The 25,743-nt window shown below is 33.0% G+C and overlaps 1 protein-coding gene across 3 annotated transcripts in view; it reads left to right on the forward strand.

Annotated features, from left to right (window-relative positions):
• Positions 1 to 4,609: 4,609 nt before the first annotated feature.
• The window catches only part of LOC127699130 (nuclear pore complex protein Nup153-like), a 45,477-nt gene continuing 24,343 nt past the window's right edge, over positions 4,610 to 25,743 (forward strand). For all 3 annotated transcript variants that reach the window (XM_052202876.1, XM_052202884.1, XM_052202893.1), the window contains exons 1-10: positions 4,610 to 4,787; positions 8,244 to 8,351; positions 9,059 to 9,329; positions 9,976 to 10,152; positions 17,759 to 17,871; positions 18,179 to 18,301; positions 21,960 to 22,091; positions 23,251 to 23,316; positions 24,868 to 24,936; positions 25,152 to 25,279. In XM_052202876.1, coding sequence (XP_052058836.1) covers positions 4,713 to 4,787; positions 8,244 to 8,351; positions 9,059 to 9,329; positions 9,976 to 10,152; positions 17,759 to 17,871; positions 18,179 to 18,301; positions 21,960 to 22,091; positions 23,251 to 23,316; positions 24,868 to 24,936; positions 25,152 to 25,279 — 1,262 coding nt within the window. In that variant the 5' untranslated portion in view covers positions 4,610 to 4,712. The remainder of the gene's footprint in view (positions 4,788 to 8,243; positions 8,352 to 9,058; positions 9,330 to 9,975; positions 10,153 to 17,758; positions 17,872 to 18,178; positions 18,302 to 21,959; positions 22,092 to 23,250; positions 23,317 to 24,867; positions 24,937 to 25,151; positions 25,280 to 25,743) is intronic.

The following is a 25,743-nucleotide window of genomic DNA, read 5'->3' on the forward strand; positions in this document are numbered from 1 at the left end:
ATCGCAAAGTCACAGTGAGGCCTTCAATACGGAGTAATACCTCTCCTCTCACTGCAAGTTTAAGACGCTCCTAGCACCGGTTTAGCGGAATTCTTTGCAAACTGAATATAGGTTTCTGTTTGTATCCCTTTTGGTCATATAGTTCCTTGCATATATAAGTTATACCTCAGGATCACACCGGTTATCCCGATCCGAAATCCCGGTGGAGGGATCTGATTAACGAGGACCAATTAATGAAATTGTTCCTCGGGATACCCGGTGTGAAGGTGTGATCGCTCGGGTCATGTAAAAAAATTCTCATTTTTTATACTAGTTTTAGATCTATAAAAATGTTTAAGCGATTTCTTATTTCATAACTCCGTTCACCAAATACTGAATACTTCCTGCATCCAACTAGTCTGACTAAAGCCATCCACCACCATCCATTTGCGTTTGTATGCAAGTGGATAGTAGGGGTTGGCTTTAGTCTGGCAGACATCCAACCTCCATAGTTTCACTTTTCACTTTTTACCTATTTTACTTTCCAAAACCAATAACTGCAGCTATTATAATAGTTTATCCAGAGCCTGTAATTCAGTAGTTGTCGTTTAATTCTGTACATCATATTTGTTTTTCGTTTATTTGTTGTTGTTTTTTTTTACATTTTAAAAATCATGGAAGTATTATATTGACGTAAATCAAGCCGTTATTTTTCTCGTTTGAATTGTTACATTTGTTATGTCGGGGCCTTTTATGCGGTTTTTTACTGATCGTTGTTGACCGTGCGGTGACCTCTAGTTACTTACTTCTACGTCATTTGGTCTCTAGTGGAGAGTTGTCTCCATGCTTATCATATCACATTTTCTTATTTCTATATTACTTTAAATATATTCATGTTAGGATTTATTAGTTTTGTATGTGCAGGCTCAATTTAATGTTATATTATTCATGAGAAGATTTTAAATAAAACTATCATTAAACTCACGTATTCAATTATTGTAGATCCTTGCTTTCAAAATTTTGGGTTTTCAATTTTGGGTTAAACTGATAAAGGTAAATACAGAAAAGCGTTTCGGACGGACAAAATTTATTAAGTGTTGTTTTCATTTTCAATATTATATATATGACATATATTATATGTATATGTATTTGGTCTGAAAATAAGCCTACAATGTTTGATCAGCAAATTTGTAATAACTAATATTTATTCTTCCCTAGGCAGGCTTTGGCATCGAAACACAACAACCTACAATATGTCCAGAGATAAAACTCTACCAGCTAGGCTACACCATAATAGCTTTCGTTAGTCGAGTGATGTATTTCAAGGTTGGCTTCATCTAGGATGTAACACAGTACATGATGAATAGTGGCATATAGATGGGATACTTTGCAGACCAGATATTTTTTTTTCTGTCGTAAAGGTTGATAATATATATACTTACATACAGTAGCTTCAATATGTTTTTATTTTGTTATGTATAAATATGAGACAACTCTACGACAGACATTCTCCATCGTATAACCTAGGATTATACATGGCTAATCACACATGATGTAAATATACTTCGACGGAAATTTGACCAAGCAATGTTAGGTCTACAAATTTTCAGTACTAGTCTATTAAGTATAATTTTATTCTTTCTTCAATGGGAGTTGAACCCATGCTTCTGTGACATCGTGGCAATTCTGCCTGCTCTGTGTCCTGCGCTCTAGAACCACTCGGCGTGACATCGTGGCAATTCCGCCTGCTCTGTGTCCTGCGCTCTAGAACCACTCGGCCATATATGTATTAAAGGAGGATATAAAATGGATTGGTAGAATAGATAAAATGGGCTAAGAAAAGAGAAAAATTGTAAAAATTAAAGAAACAGATATGAAGATACTGTTACAGACACTCGTATATCTTTCGTTAGTCAAGTAATGTCTTTATCCTCATCTATAGGATTGTAAACACAGTAAAGATGAATGGTGGTATGTAGATGGAATAAGTGCAGATCAGCCTTTTCTTTTCTTTTTTATTTCGTATAGGATAAAATAAACTGAGACGATAATTGACTGAGGTAGCAGCACGGTCAAGTACTTCTACATGGCTAGTTCACCTTTTTATAAAAAGAAATTGTATATGGTTTGAAATTTAGAAAATATAATAACAAAAAAAAACATTGGGTACTTGATATACTTTCGGAGTTGCAGCCATTAGAAAAGGTAAGGAAAACACCGTATAAAGTACATATAAAAATACCGTTTGGGTAAGAAAGGTCCAATTAAGATTTAGCGTCAATATGGCTAGTGGTTTAAAAGACAATAAAAACTGAACTTTTAGTATGGTGAATTAAATAACATATAGCTGAGAGAATGAAAGAGCAGCAATCTGATTAAAATAAATTCAGATCTATCACAACCGATCAAAGCTTGCGTGCTCGAATTTTCATGTGAGGATAGCGAAATCAGAGATTTCAGAATACATTAAAACCCCTCGGTAACAATCTGCTCTATCACCCTAGCTCAGCTATGTGTTTTTTATGAACAATGCAGTTTCATCAATATTTTTTTTATATCATACATCTTGTAATATGTGACAACTCAGTATATTACAAAACTGTGTCCATCTTATAACCTAGGGTTATAGACAGGGCTAAAAAAGTGGCACAAATTCCATGACATGAGTTCGTTTGAAAATTAGACCAAAACTGTTAGATCTGCAAATTTGCAATAGTATTTTTTTTATTCTCCCCTCAGCAGTATTTGAACCCATGCTTCTGTGATGTTATGGTAACCACCCCCTCCCCCCCCCCCCTGTGCTGTCACTGTCCGGCGCCTTTAACCACTCGGACAACTAGGCTATAAAATATAAGAGGATCTGCATGTGTTTACAGAATAAAGAAAATGGTCCAAAATATAAATAATAGATAATAAGGATGTGTAAAATATAAAGAATAGATAAATGGCCTAAAACATTACAGAAATGAAGACCCTTCCCACAACCTCGCATGTAGCTTTCGCCAGTCGAGAAATGCCTTTATCCTCGTCGGCTTCATATTGGGTTGTAATACAGTCTATGGCGATGGTGGCATGTAGATGGTAGATGGAATACCTTGCACATTATATGTTGTTTGTCTACCGTATTGGATGATAATAGTAACCATGCAGTCCTGCAGGCGCTTGGGGGCATGTATACCTATTTTCTTTTCATTTTTTTTTTAGGTTTTAGGGTTTTATTTTTTGTAAATATTCTTTTTTTTTTAACTTATTGAATGTGTTTTTGCTTTCATTCATACGATATTACAATAACAGTGGTTTATATATGCTCTCCTTTATCATTCTTATTTTCCAAGACTGATTCGTTGATTAATAGTATTGTATTTATATTTGACAGACGGATATTGACACCTAGAAGAAGGCTATTTTTCAGCTGAAATATTTGTCCATCCTCTTCGTATATTACCATCTTAAATTAGAATCGTTGCGCAAATCTTAAGACTTTTACATATGTATATATCTAACCAGATCCTGAGACTTTAGTCGTTCCAATCGGAACCAGTCATCAACATCGTCGGGCTAGATATTTCAATATTTTTTTTTACCAACATAGATCATATATCCATTCTTTAATCTTTTATTCTATGCGTGTTACCAGATTTCTAACCATTTCTTGTCACGGTCGGTTAAAAGTTCTATAAAGCTTTGTTTTAAAAACCATGCTAACTCTAAATAAAGCTTTGTTAGTACATTATAGTCATGCTTACTTTACTTTTTTATTTGCTTTTTTGTTTTTATACATATAGCTTGCATGCTTATAAATTCTGCTTACTGTTACCTTGCTAATTTATAGTATTTCATTTGTGGTCTACTTTCACTTATCGTAGTGCTTTCTCGCTGGGACATAGCATATGTCGGTCAAAAGCTTAACAGGGCTTATGTTCTGCTTTGTTTGGTAAACTAAACCGACTCTAAATAAAGCTTTCTTTCTTATTTTATTTATTATTGTTGAGACTTCTATGACACAGTTTAATAATGAGGGTCTAATTTGGGGGTCCTTCATTTCTTTATTCTTAAACGTTTTAGATCATATTTCTCTATGCATTACTTTTTTTTACCCTTATTCATTTCTGCACCCGCAATATTATTTTTATTTTTTTACCTATTTTTCCTCTTTTTTATATAAATTTTTTTATCATTATTCTACATTCTGTAAACCCCATCCACACCGACTCAATTATAGCTGGGACATAGCCTATATTGTTATTATACTATTTTCAGGTTATAGCAAATCTTGTTAGAATCAAATCCTTTAATTGCTCCCGTTCTGATATGTTGCGCATCACCTTGGTACGCGACATATGGTCACATATATCAGAACGGGAGCCACATTGGATTGGAAGAACAATAAATATCGATCGTTCATACGTTAAATGATTATTGAAGAACCACAAAGATCGAAAAGAAAATATTGCTTATTGTTATTTGCAAAATATGCTCTACTTCAGACTGAAAATCGTCGTGTGTAAACCGATTTTGTGTCATATTTACTTATCGCTTTCGCGCCAGATAGAGTTACTGTTCCTTATTTTGACCTTCAACTCTATTGTGACCACATGACATATTTGACCAATCAGAAGATTATGTCAATTGCCGCCATCTTATTCTGTCTGGAAAAGTGGCATGGTGTTTCATTCAAATTAAATCTATACATAACTTACAATAATACACTTTCCTTCTGAAGACATCTAAAAATGTCTGAGGAAGCTGGTGGAAAGATAAAAAGTAAACGCCATCATGGTTCTAACAAACCGTATGAACGTAGAAAAGTAAGTAACAAGTGGTACTAAATATCGCAGAAAATAAAAAATTTGGTCGCAGTTTCATTTTCAAATTTTTCGCAGGTAATGTCGGTTGAAAGGGTCTGATAGATTTTGAATATCTTACTTAATAATATTTTATATTAAAACCTTTAAATTTGAATGGTCTATTCCGTGTCGGTCCTATCTTGTCACTTGATCACAAAGTTAATTGTGTAACCGTGTAAAATAAATGCAACATTTTGTAACCATTTCACTATTCATGTTTACTCGTATATAATCTAGACTTGTTGTATATACTGTACACTTCCAACACGAACAGTTGGAGCTGATTTAGATCAAGCAGTGGTGTCCTGGAATTAATAAATTTTCCAAGGGAGGGAACTCAATTTTTTTTTTACCTCAGAGGTCCAAACTCGTGTAGATACACCTTATAGCTATTTATTCTAATCTGGATAAGTTCTGAACTATCACAACTGTTTCATGAGGTCACAAACCAGGTGAAGCTATCTTGGGCCCTGTTGAAACCATGCATTGTTCTTGAAACTTTCAGACATTTTTAAATGATCGTAAACTTCAAACAAAGCATTTATATGACTAAATTTGTGTTTCAAAAAATAAGATAAAAAACTCAAAATGTTCACTGTGTAAACATTTTCCTCCCTCAGCTCATTACTGTCAGACCCTTTGTATTTGCAACACAACCCAAACAGGAAGTTGTCTGTCTGTTTTTAACAGATTGGACTAAATAGTGATAAGGTGCATACAGATGTGGATTAAGGGAAAGGCCAAGTGCATCACCCTTATGGAGCTACATCCATGGTTAATTTATAGACGTTAAATTTTGACATGTGCCGCACCTTATGTTGCCTAGCCTGGGACCACCCTTTTTCAAAATCCTGGATTGGCATCTGGCATATTACTTAAAACAAACCTTAAACTGAGCTCTTAATCTAAAGTTTGTGGATCTTCTAAATAGATAAAGATACACTAAAAAAATTGTTGTCTGAGAATGCCCTGACAGCTGACAGCCTTTTTCAGGACTTGCTGGGGCTATGGAACATACAGAAAACATGGAAATTGTCTCAAAATCATAAATATATCAGCTTTCAAGCAGATAGATTGTAAATTCATTTGATTCCTTATTCATGTTACTCCAAAAATATGTAATTATTATTCAATCAACCCTGAGTAGCACTATGAAAACATTTACCTTTCAACTCTTAAATTTTTTGGCAGTTGTCATGTGACTGTTATACTGTGCACATAGAATGTTGGGAGTTAGTTTATGCCTTGAAATGGATCTTTAAAGATTTGGAGACAAAAAATTGTTGAACAAAGTCTGCTACAACAATTTCCATGTTTTCTGATGTGGACTACTCTCTGACATCCAAGGCCCCAGCAAGTCCAAAATAACGAGAGCAATGATATCTCAGTGATGTTTGAGGAAGATCCTCATAAATGCTAAAATGGGTATTACATGTTTCCCATTAATTAGTATTATACCCCTAAATAGGTATCAATTTACAGTGAAAAAAATGAACTTTGGAATTAAGGATATTTGCTGTCATGTTGCGAACATTCATGTAAAAGGAAAATTTTGCCCAAAGACACCATGACTGAAATATTTGTATTAAAGTTAACTGCCCTTTAAAAAAAAGCAATTTGTTTTTGATTGTGGTTCTGTTTACATATTTTAATTGCATCAATGATTTTGTACAAAATGTAACTGAAACACTGATTTCATAGAAATACAAATACAGTCGATTCCGGTTATTTGCATAGCCTATTTGTCAGACAAAATTATGCAATTAAGCGGAGTATGCTTATATCCGAAATGCCAAATTACGGAGTCAAATAACATCGATAGTACAGATCAGTAAAGGAAATCCCTGAAGAAAGATGAACGTCCATAATCCACTTACAACATATTGAATGCTTATTTATTCTAATAAAAGTTATGTGTCTAGTGTTGTACATGTTATTTTATTTTGTATTCTTTCAATAAAGTTTATAAACACATTTTGTTTTAGTTTATTTGCGTACCGACTTTTCCTTTACCTGAGATACGAAAATAAAACTAATTGTTCTAAAAATAGATTTGTTTCTATGACCCGGATGTACAATGTACATTGTTACGCTTTGATTAAATTAACTGTTTAACAATACTACACAGTTTATAATCATTTTAAACAATAAATGTGTACTAAACTGCCTTTGATATGCAGTATTTACCGCTTGCACAGTGATGTAACACTGTTTCTTTAACCTCGTTAGTTTCGTATATGCAAAGCAGTTAACAGGTAATGGGGCCCTGTACGGGTTATTTGCAGGACACGAGTGTTGAAAGAGAGAAAATATAATAATTAGAAGTTGATTTTCTTTTCAAAAAATATTAAAAATAAAAGATTGATGAATAAAATTCTTCAACCATATATAAATGCCCTGTAATATTTAACATAAGTGTAGATCACCCCAAGCCACAATTACGAGAGTACACATTGGATAATGATCGATATTTAACAGGGGTTATTGTTTTTAAAATTCACCCCAAATGTAATCTATGAACAATGTTTGAAATCCAATCAATAATTAACACCTTTTGAGATAGATTGGACGTGTTTTTACAACAATCACCTGTTTGACATTTTTATGACCTCGAGGCTTAAAATAGAACATGGGAAACTTTACCTGTGTACACATCGAGGCTTATTTTATAATCATATAAACACGAAAGAAACTGTTTTAAAACTTTATTTAGATAACACAAAAGTAAATATGAAATAATAACGAAAATTATGATGCATTCATGAAAAATATACTTACCAAATTGCCGTTTCCGGTCAAAAATCTCGTCAGTTTTAACTAAGCATATCTAGCTGGCGAATATTTTCTATGCAATTAACCGAAAGGCCACTTGTAAGGCTATGCATATAACCGGACAATTTAACATTAGATGAATGGGAAATGGTTTTGTGCAGGAGAAAAGTATGCAATTAACCGAATTATGCTATTAAGCGGTATGCAATTAAGTGGAATCGACTGTATAAACCATCATAACCCATAATATTTTAGCTATTAGTATAAAGCATAGATTTGGCAATTTAATCTGTTAGATATGAGCACACTTTATATTTCTTATCAAAGGATGATAAAAAATAGAGAGAACAATGGACTCTTATTTACTAATTTATGATCCTTTTACAGCTCTATTAACAGTGTAATTTGCACCTTTCGCTTGTATAAATACTTTCACACCTATAGTGAAAACAGTTCTTTGTCACTTTATTAGGGTTTAGCAATGGATTATATAGGCTTGTCAATCAATACTGCCCTTATATTCATTATTTTGCAATGTGGAATGCATTTTTTAAATTTTATCTTATGTTATGTTATTTTATTTTAAATACAAGTACAAGTAGTAAGCAATTAAAACATGACAAAAAAATGTTTGTTTTATTGTAGTCTCTATTAGGTAAAGTGAAAGACCTGATAACACCATCATGGTTGTCAAGCTTTGTCAACAATAAGAAATCTGATGAAACAACTGAGAAGGATGACACAAATTCCAAGGTAAAAAATATTTGAGCATACAACGGAGCGAGATCATGTATGGTCTTATCATTTTATAATTTATCCACTTTATTTTACACTACTATAGTTAATCAGACATGTAACATTTAGGTATTCTATTGTTGATTGATATTGTGATGCGGACTTTTACCTTATATTTGCATAAGTATTATTTGGGTCTGAAATCAAAAGAAAAGAAATCTAGAATCTGCTTAAATTTTGGTAAATGACCTTTTATGAGCTATTGAAGTCTTATATGAAAAGAAGAATGGGTGTTATGGGGCAAAATATTTTACCCTGTATTGTAGGAAAGGAGTCCGAACATTTGACACATATTCCTAAACATGGCCTAAGTACATCCTTAAGAAATTTTAGCCTGTAACACTAGTTGTAATGTTACCGCAAAATAAGCTATAATTGAATGTAATGTAATGAAATTAGTTGAGGCACTGAGGAGAGTAAGCTGTTGCAATTTTTTTTTAAAGTTATAGAAAATTTATATCCTTGAAACTCTTTTTAACTTGTATAAGTGTCCAATTTTTAATTCTCCAAGACAATTAGGGCATTGCTTTTTCATGCTAGCAGGGTAATACCAGCTGACTACAACACACATGGCATTTTTCATGTTTACAATTTAGCTACCCCTTATTCCACACAGAAAAATTTACATGTCTATAATGCCTATGTTGTACATGTATTTCTTGTAGGTTCCTGCATCCTCACCTATACATGGGAGAACTAAACAACAAAATGATACAAAGCCTGCTCCAGTTTTTGTCCCACTTGATAAAAGAAATGGTACACCTAGCCAACTTATGGCTCCTCCGCAATCTACAGTCATAGCACATACCAGGTCAGGGGAAGTTGGTCCTAGTTTTAAAGCTGACCAGTTTCCTCTGCAGGCAGGATTTACATCATCACAACTTCCTTTGATACCAGAGAAAATGTATGAACATCATTATCATCATGTGGACAATGGTATGACTAGAGAATTTTTATTACATTTATGCAGTTCATACTTTTGGGGTTGTGAAATTTTTCAATGTTTTAATTCTTTTTGAAAGGATTTAATGATATTGAAAAACTAGTGATAATTCATCGAACTTGATATAAGTAAGTTGTAGGAGATCAAAATATCTTTTGGGGTTCTTCAATCTAATATCTGACTTAAACAATCTTTAAAAAAAATTACGAATAAACAAAAAAAATCAAGATACTCTTTAAGTGGCGATGACAAAATTAGATCAAATAATAAAATAACTAGAAGAAAAATTTTACTCATACTTTTTTCACAAATTACTTTTTATTGTACATGTTGGTAAAAACAATGTATGTCTATTTCCAAAACTCATTAATGTTTTTTTATTAAGATAAGAAGATGTGGTATGATTGTCAATGAGACAACTGTCCACTAGAGACCAAATGGCATAGCAGTGAACAACTATAGGTCATTGTTCAGTCTTCAACAATGAGCATACTAGTATTTTGTAGAATTGAGTGCATTTATTTAGATATAAATCAAATGAAATATTTATTAAATATTCTAATCAAGAACCCTCAGGGGGCATTCCAAGCAACCATTATAATTAGAAACATTCACAATATAAGAAACCTATGTTTTCAGATGACAACATATCAGACAGGAGTGATCACTCTAAGTCTACCAGTGGATGTTCATCAATGATTCCACATCCACCAAGTACAGTGCTGAAAGATAGAGTTACCTTAGAATTAAATGAAAGTGATATTGACAATATCAAGGACAAACTTCTAGTGGATTCCAATGACAAACTTCCTCCCAGTATGTTTATAGTATAATATTCATATTTTACACCCGTGTTGTAACTGAAAAAAAAGACAAATATCTAATAAACATCTCAAGTTATTTAAGCTAAAATGAATCTTGCTTTGACAAATATAAAAGATTCCAAGGACGTCCATGATTTTATGTAATGGAAGTGACCTTCAATTTTAGCTCACCTGGCTGAAAGGCCAAGTGAGCTTTCTCATCACTTGGCATCTGTCGTTTTTGTCCGTAAACTTTTACAAAAATCTTCTCCTGAAACTACTGGGCCAAATTTTACCAAACTTTGCCACAGTCATAATTGGGGTATCTAGTTTAAAAATTTGTCTGATGACCCTGCCTGCAGGGGTTCAAATTTACTTTAGGCAATGGAAGGTCCAGGACCTTTGACCCAAAATACTGAAAGGTATTACTTTACTATTAGCAAGACAAGATCTACAAATAATTCAACATGGCTCAAATCGTCAGATAACTCCTTATTGGAGTTTTTTATCCTTAATTGACGATTTTTATACGACCGCAAAAAAATTTTGTGGTCGTATATTGGTATGACGTTGGCGTCGGCGTCGTCGACGTCGTCCGAATACACATTGGTTTTCGCACTCTAACTTTAGTTTAAGTGAATGGATCTCTATGAAATTTTACCATAAGGTTCAATACCTCAAAAGGAAGGTGGGGATTGATTTTGGGGGTTATGGTACCAACAGTTAAGGAATTAGGGGCCAAAAAGGGGCCAAAAAAAGGCATTTTTGTAACTTCCAGACATAACTTGTGTGTTAGTGTATGGATCTCTCTGACATTGTACCACAAGGTTCCATATCACAAAGGGAATGCTGGGATAGATTTCGGGGGTAATTGCCTCCAAATTTTAGGAATTAGGGGCCAAAAAGGGGCAAAAAACAAGCATTTTTCTAGTTTCATGACAATAACTTGTGTGTAAGTGTATGGATCTCTCTGACATTGTTCCACAAGGTTCCATATCACAAAGGGAATGCTGGGATTGATTTCGGGGGTAATTGCCTCCAAATTTTAGGAATTAGGGGCCAAAAAGGGGCAAAAAACAAGCATTTTTCTAGTTTCATGACAATAACTTGTGTGTAAGTATATGGATCTTTATGAAATTGTACTACAAGGTTCCATATCACAAAGGGAAAGCTGGAATTGATTTTGGGGGTAATTTCCCACAACGTTCAGGAATAAGGGGCCAAAAAGGGGCCAACAATAAGCATTTTTATACGACCGCAAAAATTAAAAATTTTTTGGTCGTATATTGGTATGACGTTGGCGTCGTCGTCGTCGTCGTTGTCGTCGTCGTCGTCGTCGTCCGGCGTCGTCCGAAGACACATTGGTTTTCGCACTCTAACTTTAGTTTAAGTGAATGGATCTCCATGAAATTTCACCATAAGGTTCAATACCACAAAAGGAAGGTTGGGATTGATTTTGGGGGTTATGGTACCAACAGTTAAGGAATTAGGGGCCAAAAAGGGGCCAAAAATAAGCATTTTTGTAACTTTCAGACAATAACTTGTGTGTAAGTGTATGGATCTCTCTGACATTGCACCACAAGGTTCCATATCACAAAGGGAAGGCTGTAATTGATTTTGGGGGTAATTGCCTCAAAATTTTAGGAATTAGGGGCCAAAAAAGGGGCAAAAAACAAGCATTTTTCTAGTTTCATGACAATAACTTGTGTGTAAGTGTTTGGATATTTCTGAAATTGTACTACAAGGTTACATATCACAAAGGGAAAGCTGGAATTGAGTTTGGGGGTAATTCCCCGAAACGTTTAGGAATTGGGGGCCAAAAAGGGGCCAAAAATAAGCATTTTTCTAGTTTCCAGACAATAACTTGTGTTCAAGTGTATGGATCTCTCTGAAATTGTACTGCAAGGTACCATACCACAAAGGGAAGGCTGGGATTGAGTTTGGGGGTGATGAATCATAAGGGGGTTCAAAAAATTTGGGGGGGGGGATTTTTTTTTTTTTTTTTTTCTTTTTTTCCTTTTTTTTTTCTTTTAAAATTTTCCATTTTAAGTTGGTTATTTCTGATTTATATTTAAAAGCAAATAATAATGATATGGTAGGAGATACACACCAAACAGGATGTGTAAATTATTATATAATAAGTATTGTGCAATAGCAAGAAATTTTCAATTGCACAGTATTGCACAATAGCAAGAAATCTTCAATTGCACAGTATTGCGCAATAGCAAGAAATCTTCAATTTAACAGTATTGCGCAATAGCAAGAAATATCCAATAGCACAATATTGCGCAATAGCAAGAAATTGTCAATTGTACAGTATTGCGCAATAGCAAGAAATATTCAATTGCACAGTATTGTGCAAAAGAAGATACTTCGTATAAATTGCTTATTTCTTGATCAATTTCAATGGGGTTTTATTCTTGAATTCTTGGGGTTCTTTAATATGCTGAATCTAACCGTGTATTAATTTTTTAGATTTTGGGCCCCGTTTTTAAATTGGTCCACATTGAGGTCCAAAGGGTCCAAAATTAAACTTTGTTTGATTTCATCAAAAATTGAATTATTGGGGTTCTTTGATATGCCGAATCTAACCGTGTATTTAGATTTTTAATTTTGGGTCCCTTTTTTAAATTTGTCTACATTAAGGTCCAAAGGGTCCAAAATTAAACTTAGTTTGATTTTAACAAAAATTGAATTCTTAGGGTTCTTTGATATGCTGAATCTAAACATGTGTTTAGATTTTTGATTATGGGCCCAGTTTTCAAGTTGGTCCAAGTTGGGGTCCAAAATTAAACTTTGTTTGATTTCAACAAAAATTGAATATATGGGGTTCTTTGATATGCTGAATCTAAACATGTATTTAGATTTTAGATTTTTGGCCCAGTTTTCAAGTTGGTCCAAATTGGGGTCCAAAATTAAACTTTGTTTGATTTCAACAAAAATTGAATATATGGGGTTCTTTGATATGCTGAATCTTACCATGTATTTAGATTTTTTATTTGTGGGCCCGCTATCAAATTGGTTCATATTGAGGTCAAAAGGGTCCAAAATTAAACTTTGTTTGATTTCATCAAAAATTGAATTATTGGGGTTCTTTGATATGCCAAATCTAACCGTGTATTTAGATTTTTAATTTTGGGTCCTGTTTTTTAAATTGGTCTACATTAAGGTCCAAAGGGTCCAAAATTAAACTTAGTTTGATTTTAACAAAAATAGAAATTTTGGGGTTCTTTGATATGCTGAATCTAAACATGTGTTTAGATTTTTGATTATGGGACCAGTTTTCAAGTTGGTCCAAGTTGGGGTCCAAAATTAAACTTTGTTTGATTTCAACAAAAATTGAATATATGGGGTTCTTTGATATGCTGAATCTAAACATGTATTGAGATTTTAGATTTTTGGCCCAGTTTTCAAGATGGTCCAAATTGGGGTCCAAAATTAAACTTTGTTTGATTTCAACAAAAATTGAATATATGGGGTTCTTTGATATGCTGAATCTTACCATGTATTTAGATTTTTTATTTGTGGGCCCGCTATCAAATTGGTTCATATTGAGGTCAAAAGGGTCCAAAATTAAACTTTGTTTGATTTCATCAAAAATTGAATTATTGGGGTTCTTTGATATGCCAAATCTAACTGTGTTTTTAGATTTTTAATTTAGGGTCCCGTTTTTTAAATTTGTCTACATTAAGGTCCAAAGGGTCCAAAATTAAACTTAGTTTGATTTTAACAAAAATTGAATTCTTCGGGTACTTTGATATGCTGAATCTAAACATGTGTTTAGATTTTTGATTATGGGACCAGTTTTCAAGTTGGTCCAAGTTGGGGTCCAAAATTAAACTTTGTTTGATTTCAACAAAAATTGAATGTATGGGGTTCTTTGATATGCTGATTCTAACCATGTATTTTGATTTTGGACATTGGACCATAATAGGTAAATTAAAAAAATTCAAGTTCTTAGACCACATTCTTTCTGTGTCAGAAACCTATGCTGTGTCAAATATTTAATCACAATCCAAATTCAGAGCTGTATCAAGCTTGAATGTTGTGTCCATACTTGCCCCAACTGTTCAGGGTTCGACCTCTGCGGTCGTATCAAGCTGCGCCCAGCGAAGCATTTTATTCTAGTTTCCAGACAATAACTTGTTCAAGTGTATGGATCTCTCTGAAATTGTACTGCAAGGTACCATACCACAAAGGAAAGGCTGGGATTGATTTTGGGGTTAAATCCCTAGAAATTTGAGGACTTAGGGGCCATAAAGGGGCAAAAAACAAGCAATTTTCTAGTTTCAGGACAATAACTTGTGTGCAAGTGTATGGATCTTTATGAAATTGTACTGCAAGGTTCCATATCACAAAGGGAAAGCTGGGTTTGAGTTTGGGGGTAATTGCCGTAAATGTTTAGGAATTTTGGGCCAAAAAGGGGCCAAAAAATAAGCATTTTTGTCGAGCCTTCGACTTTTGTCGAAAAAGCGAGACATAGCGATCCTACATTCCGTCGTCGGCGGCGGTGTCCACAAATATTCACTCTGTGGTTAAAGTTTTTGAAATTTTAATAACTTTCTTAAACTATCCTGGATTTCTACCAAACTTGGACAGAAGCTTGTTTATGATCATAAGATAATATTCAAAAGTAAATTTTGTAAAAAAAAAATTCCATTTTTTCCGTATTTTACTTATAAATGGACTTAGTTTTTCTGCCAAGAAACATTACATTCACTCTGTGGTTAAAGTTTTTGAAATTTTAATAACTTTCTTAAACTATCCTGGATTTCTACCAAACTTGGAAAGAAGCTTGTTTATGATCATAAGATAGTATCTAGAAGGAAATTTTGTAAAAAAAAAAATCCATTTTTTCCGTATTTTACTTATAAATGGACTTAGTTTTTCTGCCAGTTAACGTTACATTCACTCTGTGGTTAAAGTTTTTAAAATTTTAACAATATTCTTAAGCTATCCTGGATTTGTACCAAACTTGGACAGAAGCTTGTTTATGATTAAAAGCTAGTATCTAGAAGGAATTTTTTTAAAAATTTTGTTCCATTTTTTCCGTATTTTACTTATAAATGGACTTAGTTTTTCTGCCAATTAACGTTACATTCACTCTGTGGTTAAAGTTTTTAAAATTTTAACAACATTCTTAAGCTATCCTGGATTTGTACCAAACTTGGACAGAAGCTTGTTTATGATTAAAAGCTAGTATCTAGAAGGAATTTTTTTAAAAATTTTGTTCCATTTTTTCCGTATTTTACTTATAAATGGACTTAGTTTTTCTTCCAGTTAACATAACATACAGTCTGCATTTTTAGTTTTTAAAACATTTATTAGATTCATAAACTATCCTGGATTTTTACAAAACTTGGACAGAAGCTACTTACAATCAAAAGATAGTATAGAGAGGAATATTTTTATTAATTTTTTTCCTCATTTTTGTTGAGCCTGCGATTAACAGCAAAAGTAGGCGAGACACTGGGTTCTGCGGAACCCTTACGAATTTTTCTAGTTTCCAGACAATAACTTTTGTTCAAGTGTATTGATCTCCCTGAAATTGTACAGTAATCATACATGTGAACCTCCCGAAGGGAATACAATAATCCCGTTTTCAGGGGTCTCCTCCCGACCTCCCGTTGAAGACAAAAAAATCCTGTGTATGAAATATTTCATGAATGAAAAATTTCAGCCCAACATATCTGGTGTAACTGACATTACCTGAAGTTATATTTTACCTGTAAATCAATTAACATGATAATTATATGGCTTCACTTGTCACCTTGGGTGTCAAACATACTGGTAATCAACGATTTTTACATCAGGCTAACTGCCGTTGTGTAATAAAACTTTGTATATTTATAAATGAATGTTGGGTTACTTCCCTTGATTTATCCTGTTTTAAGTTACTTTCCTTTAAATAATGTAAATTTTTAAAAGAATATAAATAAAATATAAATTGAACAAATAATCATAAAAGGATGGTAATTAAATGATTTTAAATGTCTTAGGACAAATAAAAAAATAATAATTTGAAAATTATTTGAGGGTTCTATACTTCCTTTCAAGGCTTAAATTGAAATTTATATATTAACTATGACCCATGTATACAGTTTGAATGTGTTACTTATCATGCATTAAAAATCTACTTGCATAAAGATTAAAATAAAAGAACTACTTGCAGATAGATAAGCAAATATTCTGATTGCAATGAATAATGGAAAAAAAGATATGACCTAAAAAATTTAAAGAACATACTTAAAAAGAAGAATGTTAGATTGAACAAGTTGAAAGTTTAAAAAGATAGAGAAAATTTATAAGTACAAGGGTACTATAAACATAATACATTCGGATGGAAAGTTGAAGAAAGCACACTTTAACAGACAATTTCTACAGCACACGGTTACATTTACGACAGAATTTATGTCGATTAAAAACCTCCTGATCTGAGTCCTAATCTCCTGACCAAAATTTCCCAAACTCCTGATCTTAGTTTCACAGTCCATCATATGTACTGCAAGGTACCATACCACAAAGGAAAGGCTGGGATTGTGTTTGAGGGTGATGAATCATAAGGGGGTTCAAAAAATTTTGGGGGGAGGGGGATTTTTTTTTCCTTTTTTTTCTTTGAAATTTTCCATTTTAAATTGGTTATTTCTGATTTATATATAAAAGCAAATAATAATGATATGGTTTGAATAGATAAATTAAAAATTTTTAAGTTCTTAGACCACATTCATTCTGTGTCAGAAACCTATGCTGTGTCAAATATTTAATTACAATCCAAATTCAGTGCTGTATCAAGCTTGAATGTTGTGTCCATACTTGCCCCAACTGTTCAGGGTTCGACCTCTGCGGTCGTATCAAGCTGCGCCCCAGCGAAGCATTTTATTACCAGTTGAATGCGTTTTGCCTCATATCTTAAAAACTATAATACATGTATATAGAAAGAAACTTTTACAAGACAAAATTTCGCAAGCCAAAATGATCAAGTCATGATTTACAAATAAGTCAACATGACAGAAATCGTCATTTGACTCCTTATTGAAGTTATTGCCCTCTAATGACGATTTTTTCCCACCTTTTTGCATTTTGCATATTATTTTGAAAACTATTATAGATAAAGAAAAACTTTTAATAGCAAAAATTATCAGCAAGACTAGATCTACAAAGAAGCCATCATGGCTGAAATCTTTAGTTGACTCATTATTGGAGTTATTTCCCTTTAAAGATGTTTTTGACTATTTTATTTTGTCTATTACCTTGATAAGTGTAACAGATACAAATATAAAATAAAAACATTAAAAAGCAAAAATGATCAGCAGGACAAGATTCCAAATATGTCAACATGACTGAAATTGTCAGTTAACTCTATAGAGTAATTGCCCTTTCATGACGATTTTTACCAAAAAATGGCTATTGTTGAAGCCTAGGGCTCTCAAGCCTTATGTTAAACAAGTCTGCAGTTCATCTATTGTGACAGCTTATTTACACAAGTGTGCACATGGGGAACATACATAAAAACTATGTTTGCTTGTTCATTAAGTTGACTTTTCGAATAACTTGTTAACAATCTTATTAAAAATGTTAACAATTTTCATTATTTTTGTATTTCTGAAAATGTTTTACAGGATTAGGAAAGTATCTTACTTGGACTGCACAGTACAATACTAAGAGGCCTAAGAAGCCAGCACTTATAGGAAAACCTAGCTTTGATGTTTCCTTGTTTGGGTCCCCAGTACCTGTAAGTATATCTGTATATATTGCTTCATATCTTGTACTACATTTGTACTTGTTTAATATAAGTCTGACCCAAATATGAAAAATAATTGTGATAACCAGTTGTAAAATGCAGACATTGCACTCCAAGATTTGCATATAGCTAGAACACTGATAAGGTTCATTGCTTGGGTAAATGTTTGGTCAATTTGATAATAAATAAACTTTTTACTCTTGAAAAATCATTTTCCATTTGTCTGCAATCTACATATACACTGTATTTAAAAACTTGTTTTTTTCTAATATCTAATTTCCTTTATTTAATTTTTCAGGGAAACAGATCTGCATTATCACATGATAGATTAAATGAATCTGCATTTTATCCTGGAAGAACAACTTTTGGTGGCGCTTCATCACAAAGACGACAAAGTTTAAACACAACTGCTCCTTATGTGGTATGTTTTATTGGTGTTATAACTTGTAATCTGCAAGACGATATGTATAGCTGACCTACTTCTCATTAGTTTTTAAAGCTAGCCAGTTCGTAACAGCCAGTTTTAGCTATTGCTATTACATGGTTAACTTCTATTTTTTAGCTCACATGACTAGGGCCAATGTGAGATGTTCTCATTACTTGGCATCTGTTATCTTTTTACTAGCCTAATTCTTATCCTCTGAAACTACTGGGCCCATTTCAACCAAACTGGGATTGGGTCTTAAACATGTTAATGGCAGCAAGGTATTTACATAAGTTTCCATTGAACCATATGTGAAATCTCAGAAACCTCCCCTAACATTTCTGAACTGAATTTTGCAGAAATAAAGTATTGTATTGAGAGTCCTATTTAAAAAATAGTTTTGCTCTAGTCTACAATTACAGGGTACTCCCAACAACAGCTCTTATAGTTCTGTATTATGATAGATGCATAGATCTTGTTTGGCTATACATATTTTTCTGGCTTGAAGATATTGTCAGAAGAAGGAAAAAATGTTTTTAATGTGTTTTATGAAAAAACATTGGAAAGAAAAACATGTAAATCATTATAAACAGGTGGAGTGGTTTTCTATTGAAAGGTTAGAAGAATGAGTCTACTTTGCCTTGACATTTTTTTTGAGAGTCAGGCAATTTAATTAATTCATTAAGCTTTTTATACGACCGCAAAAATTGAAAATTTTTTGGTCGTATATTGGTATGACGTTGGCGTCGTCGTCGTCGTCGTCGTCGTCGTCGTCTGGCGTCGTCCGGCGTCGTCCGAAGACACATTGGTTTTCGCACTCTAACTTTAGTTTAAGTGAATGGATCTCCATGAAATTTTACCATAAGGTTCAATACCATGAAAGGAAGGTTGGGATTGATTTTGGGGGTTATGGTACCAACAGTTAAGGAATTAGGGGCCCAAAAGGGGCCAAAAATAAGCATTTTTGTAACTTCCAGACAATAACTTGTGTGTAAGTGTATGGATCTCTCTGACATTGTACCACAAGGTTCCATATCACAAAGGGAAGGCTGTAATTGATTTTGGGGGTAATTGCCTCAAAATGTTAGGAATTAGGGGCCAAAAAAGGGGCAAAAAACAAGCATTTTTCTAGTTCCATGACAATAACTTGTGTGTAAGTGTTTGGATATTTCTGAAATTGTACTACAAGGTTCCATATCACAAAGGGAAAGCTGGAATTGAGTTTGTGGGTAATTGCCCGAAACGTTTAGGAATTGGGGGCCAAAAAGGGGCCAAAAATAAGCATTTTTCTAGTTTCCAGACAATAACTTGTGTTCAAGTGTATGGATCTCTCTGAAATTGTACTGCAAGGTACCATACCACAAAGGGAAGGCTGGGATTGAGTTTGGGGGTGATGAATCATAAGGGGGTTCAAAAAATTTGGGGGGGGGGGGATTTTTTTTTTTTCTTTTTTTTTCTTTTTTTCATTTTTTGTTTCTTTTAAAATTTTCCATTTTAAGTTGGTTATCATGGTTATTTCTGATTAATATTTAAAAGCAAATAATAATGATATGGTAGGAGATACACACCAAACAGGATGTGTAAATTATTATATAATAAGTATTGTGCAATAGCAAGAAATTTTCAATTGCACAGTATTGCACAATTGCAAGAAATCTTCAATTGCACAGTATTGCGCAATAGCAAGAAATCTTCAATTGCACAGTATTGCGCAATAGCAAGAAATATCCAATAGCACAATATTGCGCAATAGCAAGAAATTGTCAATTGTACAGTATTGCACAATAGCAAGAAATATTCAATTGCACAGTATTGTGCAAAAGAAGATACTTCGTATAAATTGCTAATTTCTTGATCAATTTCAATGGGGTTTTATTCTTGAATTCTTGGGGTTCTTTAATATGCTGAATCTAACCGTGTATTAAGTTTTTGGATTTTGGGCCCCGTTTTTAAATTGGTCCACATTGAGGTCCAAAGGGTCCAAAATTTAACTTTGTTTGATTTCATCAAAAATTGAATTATTGGGGTTCTTTGATATGCTGAATCTAACCGTGTATTTAGATTCTTAATTTTTGGTTCCGTTTTCAAATTGGTCTACATTAAGGTCAAAAGGGTACAAAATTAAACTTAGTTTGATTTTAACAAAAATTGAATTTTTAGGGTTCTTTGATATGCTGAATCTAAACATGTATTTAGATTTTTGATTATGGGACCAGTTTTCAAGTTGGTCCAAATCGGGGTCCAAAATTAAACTTTGTTTGATTTCAACAAAAATTGAATATATGGGGTTCTTTGATATGCTGAATCTAACCATGTATTTAGATTTTTGATTTTTGGGCCACGTTATCAACTTTGTCCACATTGAGGTCAAAAGGGTCCAAAATTAAACTTTGTTTGATTTCATCAAAAATTGAATTCTTGGGGTTCTTTGATATGCTGAATCTAACCATGTATTTAGATTTTTTATTTGTGGACCCGCTATCAAATTGGTTCATATTGAGGTCAAAAGGGTCCAAAATTAAACTTTGTTTGATTTCATCAAAAATTGAATTATTGGGGTTCTTTGATATGCCAAATCTAACCGTGTATTTAGATTTTTAATTTTGGGTCCCGTTTTTAAATTGGTCTACATTAAGGTCCAAAGGGTCCAAAATTAAACTTAGTTTGATTTTAACAAAAATTGAATTCTTGGGGTTCTTTGATATGCTGAATCTAAACATGTGTTTAGATTTTTGATTATGGGCCCAGTTTTCAAGTTGGTCCAAGTTGGGGTCCAAAATTAAACTTTGTTTGATTTCAACAAAAATTGAATATATGGGGTTCTTTGATATGCTGAATCTAAACATGTATTTAGATTTTAGATTTTTGGCCCAGTTTTCAAGTTGGTCCAAATTGGGGTCCAAAATTAAACTTTGTTTGATTTCAACAAAAATTGAATATATGGGGTTCTTTGATATGCTGAATCTTACCATGTATTTAGATTTTTTATTTGTGGGATCGCTATCAAATTGGTTCATATTGAGGTCAAAAGGGTCCAAAATTAAACTTTATTTGATTTCATCAAAAATTTAATTATTCGGGTTCTTTGATATGCCAAATCTAACCGTGTATTTAGATTTTTAATTTTGGGTCCCGTTTTTTAAATTGGTCTACATTAAGGTCCAAAGGGTCCAAAATTAAACTTAGTTTGATTTTAACAAAAAATGAATTCTTGGGGTACTTTGATATGCTGAATCTAAACATGTGTTTAGATTTTTGATTATGGGACCAGTTTTCAAGTTTGTCCAAGTTGGGGTCCAAAATTAAACTTTGTTCGATTTCAACAAAAATTGAATATATGGGGTTCTTTGATATGCTGAATCTAACCATGTATTTTGATTTTGAACATTGGACCATAATAGGTAAATTAAAAAAATTGAAGTTCTTAGACCACATTCTTTCTGTGTCAGAAACCTATGCTGTGTCAAATATTTAATCACAATCCAAATTCAGAGCTGTATCAAGCTTGAATGTTGTGTCCATACTTGCCCCAACTGTTCAGGATTCGACCTCTGCGGTCGTATCAAGCTGCGCCCAGCGAAGCATTTTATTCAAATTCAAAAGGAGTGAGATGTATCCAGCAATATTTAAAAAGATTTCTTTTTTCTTTACTAAGTCATCACCATTTCCAGTACGCCAGAAAATGAAAGCCAAACCTTTGAACAATTCATTCGCTGGTACTGCTACTACCAGTGGAACAGCTAGAAAGATATTAGAAACATTGGAAAAGATGACAACACCTCTTGGAGTGAGTATTTTTTTAAAAGGCAGCATTTAACATTCTAGTTACTATATTTAAATCTATAGGAATTGGTTTTTATACGCCCGTTTACAGGACGTATTATGGTATACTGTTGACCTTCTGTCCGTCCGTCCGTCGTCAACATGTCGGACATTAATTCAAAAGGGCTTTAACCAATATGCAAGAAATTTTGGTGAATTGTTTATATCTATTGACGTGAGCTCCCTTTCGTTTTTTATAAATTTCAGATTTACCATTTCCGAGTTTTGGGGTTTTATTCATTAAACAAGGGTGATTTTCCAGTTTTCGGACAATAACTCAAAAACAATTTCACCAATTTGCATGAAACTTTTGTGAATTGTTCATATCTATTGACATGAGCTCCCTTTCGTTTTTTATAAATTTCGGATTTACCGTTTCTGAATTTTGGGGTTTTATTCATTAAAAAAGGGGGGATTTTCCAGTTTTCAGACAATAACTCAAAAACAATTTCATCAATTTGCAAGAAACTTTGGTGAATTGTTTATTTCTATCAACATGAGCTCCCTTTGGATTTTTATAAATTTCAGACTATACACTTTTTGATTTATGGGGTTTTATTCATTACAAAAAGGGGGATTTTCCAGTTTTCGGACAATAACTCAAAAATGCTTTCAGCATTTTTTATGAAACTTTGGCGAAGCAGTTTATTAATAAATGAGAACTGAATTTGATAATTTTGATTTACAAAGGTTTGTCAGGTAGCCTATTTAATTTTGAATAGATGATAATTTTCTTCTTTCATTTAGCCCTATAGTAAACTCACATAGGCATGGTGATTTGTTATGGCAAACTTCAGACTAAAACAAAATCAGTGTATAAAATTCAGTCATGTGTCAATATTTCATAAGACTAATACTTGCACTTGTTTACCTTTGTTGTCTGTGCACTACTGATACTTCTTGAATAGTCCTGAACATGCATGAAATATTTGCTACTGGATGTTAAGCAACCTACAATCAATCAATCAATCAATCACATCTTGAAATTTAAAGTTATGTCAATTACATGTCTGGTTTTAATGTTCTACCAAATCACAATGGTATTCTTCATATTTATGTCCATTAGGGTTATTAACCCTATTGAATTTTTTGAAATACAAATATATGGTTTCTTTTCTTGATAGGATGCGAGGAAAATACCAGTTGATGATACAGTAATGCAGAGCTTGAGTTCATCATTTTCCTTTACTGTAAGTTTAAAGAGAATCGCTTATGGCAAACTTTCCATATCAGAAAGTAAGGATATGTTAAAAAAACCAGTATGGGATAGAAACTGACGTATTTTATCTCACAACTATAAAATAAGGAGAAGTGGAATGATTGTCAATGAGATAACTGTCCAGGGTGGTCATAAGAACTGATAGGATGGCCAATAGGCCAGTTGGAATGAATATCTTGTGGTCCTAAGATTTGCCTGCTCCTCTTTATGGAATACTACAAAACTTTTCAAAATGTTAACTAGAAAAAAAACATCCTTTTTTAAAACGACACATGTTCATGATATATATGATTGTTGGTGGGAACTGAGAACATCATAGACCTTTTAACCAGTAATTGAAATAAGAAATATACCTATTGTTGCCTCACAAGACATGAGGGATCAAATTATACATCTTCAGTTGAAACCAGAGGAGAAAAAAGATTTTTTTATATACTCAATTTTGAGATTAACTGATTGAAATTTAAAATTTGTAAGGAATACTACTGGGAGAGAGCATTCTTAATTTTTAAAATCACTTTATTGTTATTTATAAAAAAAATCAGGATATGCCTCATTATCAAAGCTTGTCATTAGTCTTTAGAAATGAGGTAAGGCCCTGTTCAAAAGATAATTTATTTTGCTACAAAATGTATTATACAAAAAGTTAAATGTGAGTCAAATATCTTTTTTGGTAAGGTGTAAAATGGTCATTTCAGGTCAGATATGTCAATTTCAACATGTTTGAAGACTGCACTTAAAAGAACCCTTGCATCAGCTCTCAGTCAGGTGTCCTTTTGCAAGGCCAAATAACTGTCCATATCCAATATATCCTCATTGTTCAAGGGCATTCAAATGTCCTGCCCAGTCTGAAACACCCTTATTGCAGGCCCTACTAATTGTATTAGCTGTTATTTTGTTCTTGTCCTGAACATGCGTGATATATCTTCCAAGCCAAGCATGTTTGCAAACAACACCAATCTATCACAGTGATTACTGACATTTTTGTACCAAAAAGTTGAAGATATATTCATTTTATAAACTGATATTGATAAAACATTATTTTAAAAGAATACAAGAATTTTCCTATTTTTAGAATAGTGTCCGGATATTAACTCTTAACCCTCCTCATCTTCTGTCAAATGAAGGATTCTTCGTTGGGATAAATTATGGGTTGTTTGGATAATATAATGAACTTAAAATTGTTTATCCATAAAATAATGATATACATAATATGCATATTACAGCAGTTATTATGCCCCACCTAGGGGCATTATGTTTTTCGGTCTGTGCATCCATTCGTTCGTCTGTCTGTCCTGCTTCAGGTTAAAGTTTTTGGTCAAGGTAGTTTTTGATGAAGTTGAAGTCCAATCAACACATGTTCCCTATGATATGATCTTTCTAATTTTAATGCCAAATTAGAGTTTTGACCCCAATTTCACAGTCCACTGAACATAGAAAATAATAGTGCGAGTAGGGCATCCGTGTACTATGGACACATTCTTATTTTATAAATGATTTTATATAAGGTTTAAAATTTCAGCCATCAGTATATAGAAGGCCAACAAGACATAGTATAGGAGCTTACATGAATTCATCTAGAGAATTGCAGGTGAATATAGAATATATTTTAATTATAAGGATTTTAAGTTTAAAAATAAACAAATTTATTGAATTGAATATTTTTGCATAGCGTATGTTAAAATGAGAAAGCTTTGACACATTTTAAAATGAAGACTGAATGATGTAGCTTTGTTCAAATAACCCACATTGTTTATAGTATTGAGAAAATATCATAAACTTGCTGTGATGTTGTATAATTCGTAGACACCAAATAGAGGTCCACCATTACAAAGAGTCAGTACTCCAGGATCAGCTTCTATTGCTGCCAATCTCCAGAGATTTGTACCAAACAGAGAAAGCACGGAAACTACAGGCAGTTATCAGTTACCTGGGTAGGTTTAATTTGAATGCTTAGTACCCTTATATTTTAATTTAGAGAAAGCACTGAAACTACAGACAGTTATCAGTTACCTGGGTAGGTTTAATTTAAATGCTTAGTACCCTTACATTTCAATTAGGAGAAAGCACTGAAAATACAGGCAGTTATCAGTTACCTGGGTAGGTTTTATTTAAATGCTTAGTACTCTTACATTTTAATTAGGAGATTTGTGTTAAAAACCAAACAAGAATTATCAATAAATGAAAGACTTTAAAACTGGTAGTTATTTTGATGCATTCAGGGTTTAACAATATCAGTGGTCCTTCGAGTCTGTGTAAATACAATGTAGCTTTCCTGAAAAAACAACAGAATTTTCAAAAAGCTTATCTGTTAATGACCTTTGATAGGTCCAAAGTGAGCAAATTAAATGACTGCTTCAAGAATTTTTTTGCACACAATGTCCAGTAACAAGACCCA

Source organism: Mytilus californianus, unplaced genomic scaffold, assembly GCF_021869535.1.
Source record: "Mytilus californianus isolate M0D057914Y unplaced genomic scaffold, xbMytCali1.0.p SCAF_1, whole genome shotgun sequence".
Lineage (NCBI taxonomy): Eukaryota > Metazoa > Mollusca > Bivalvia > Mytilida > Mytilidae > Mytilus > Mytilus californianus.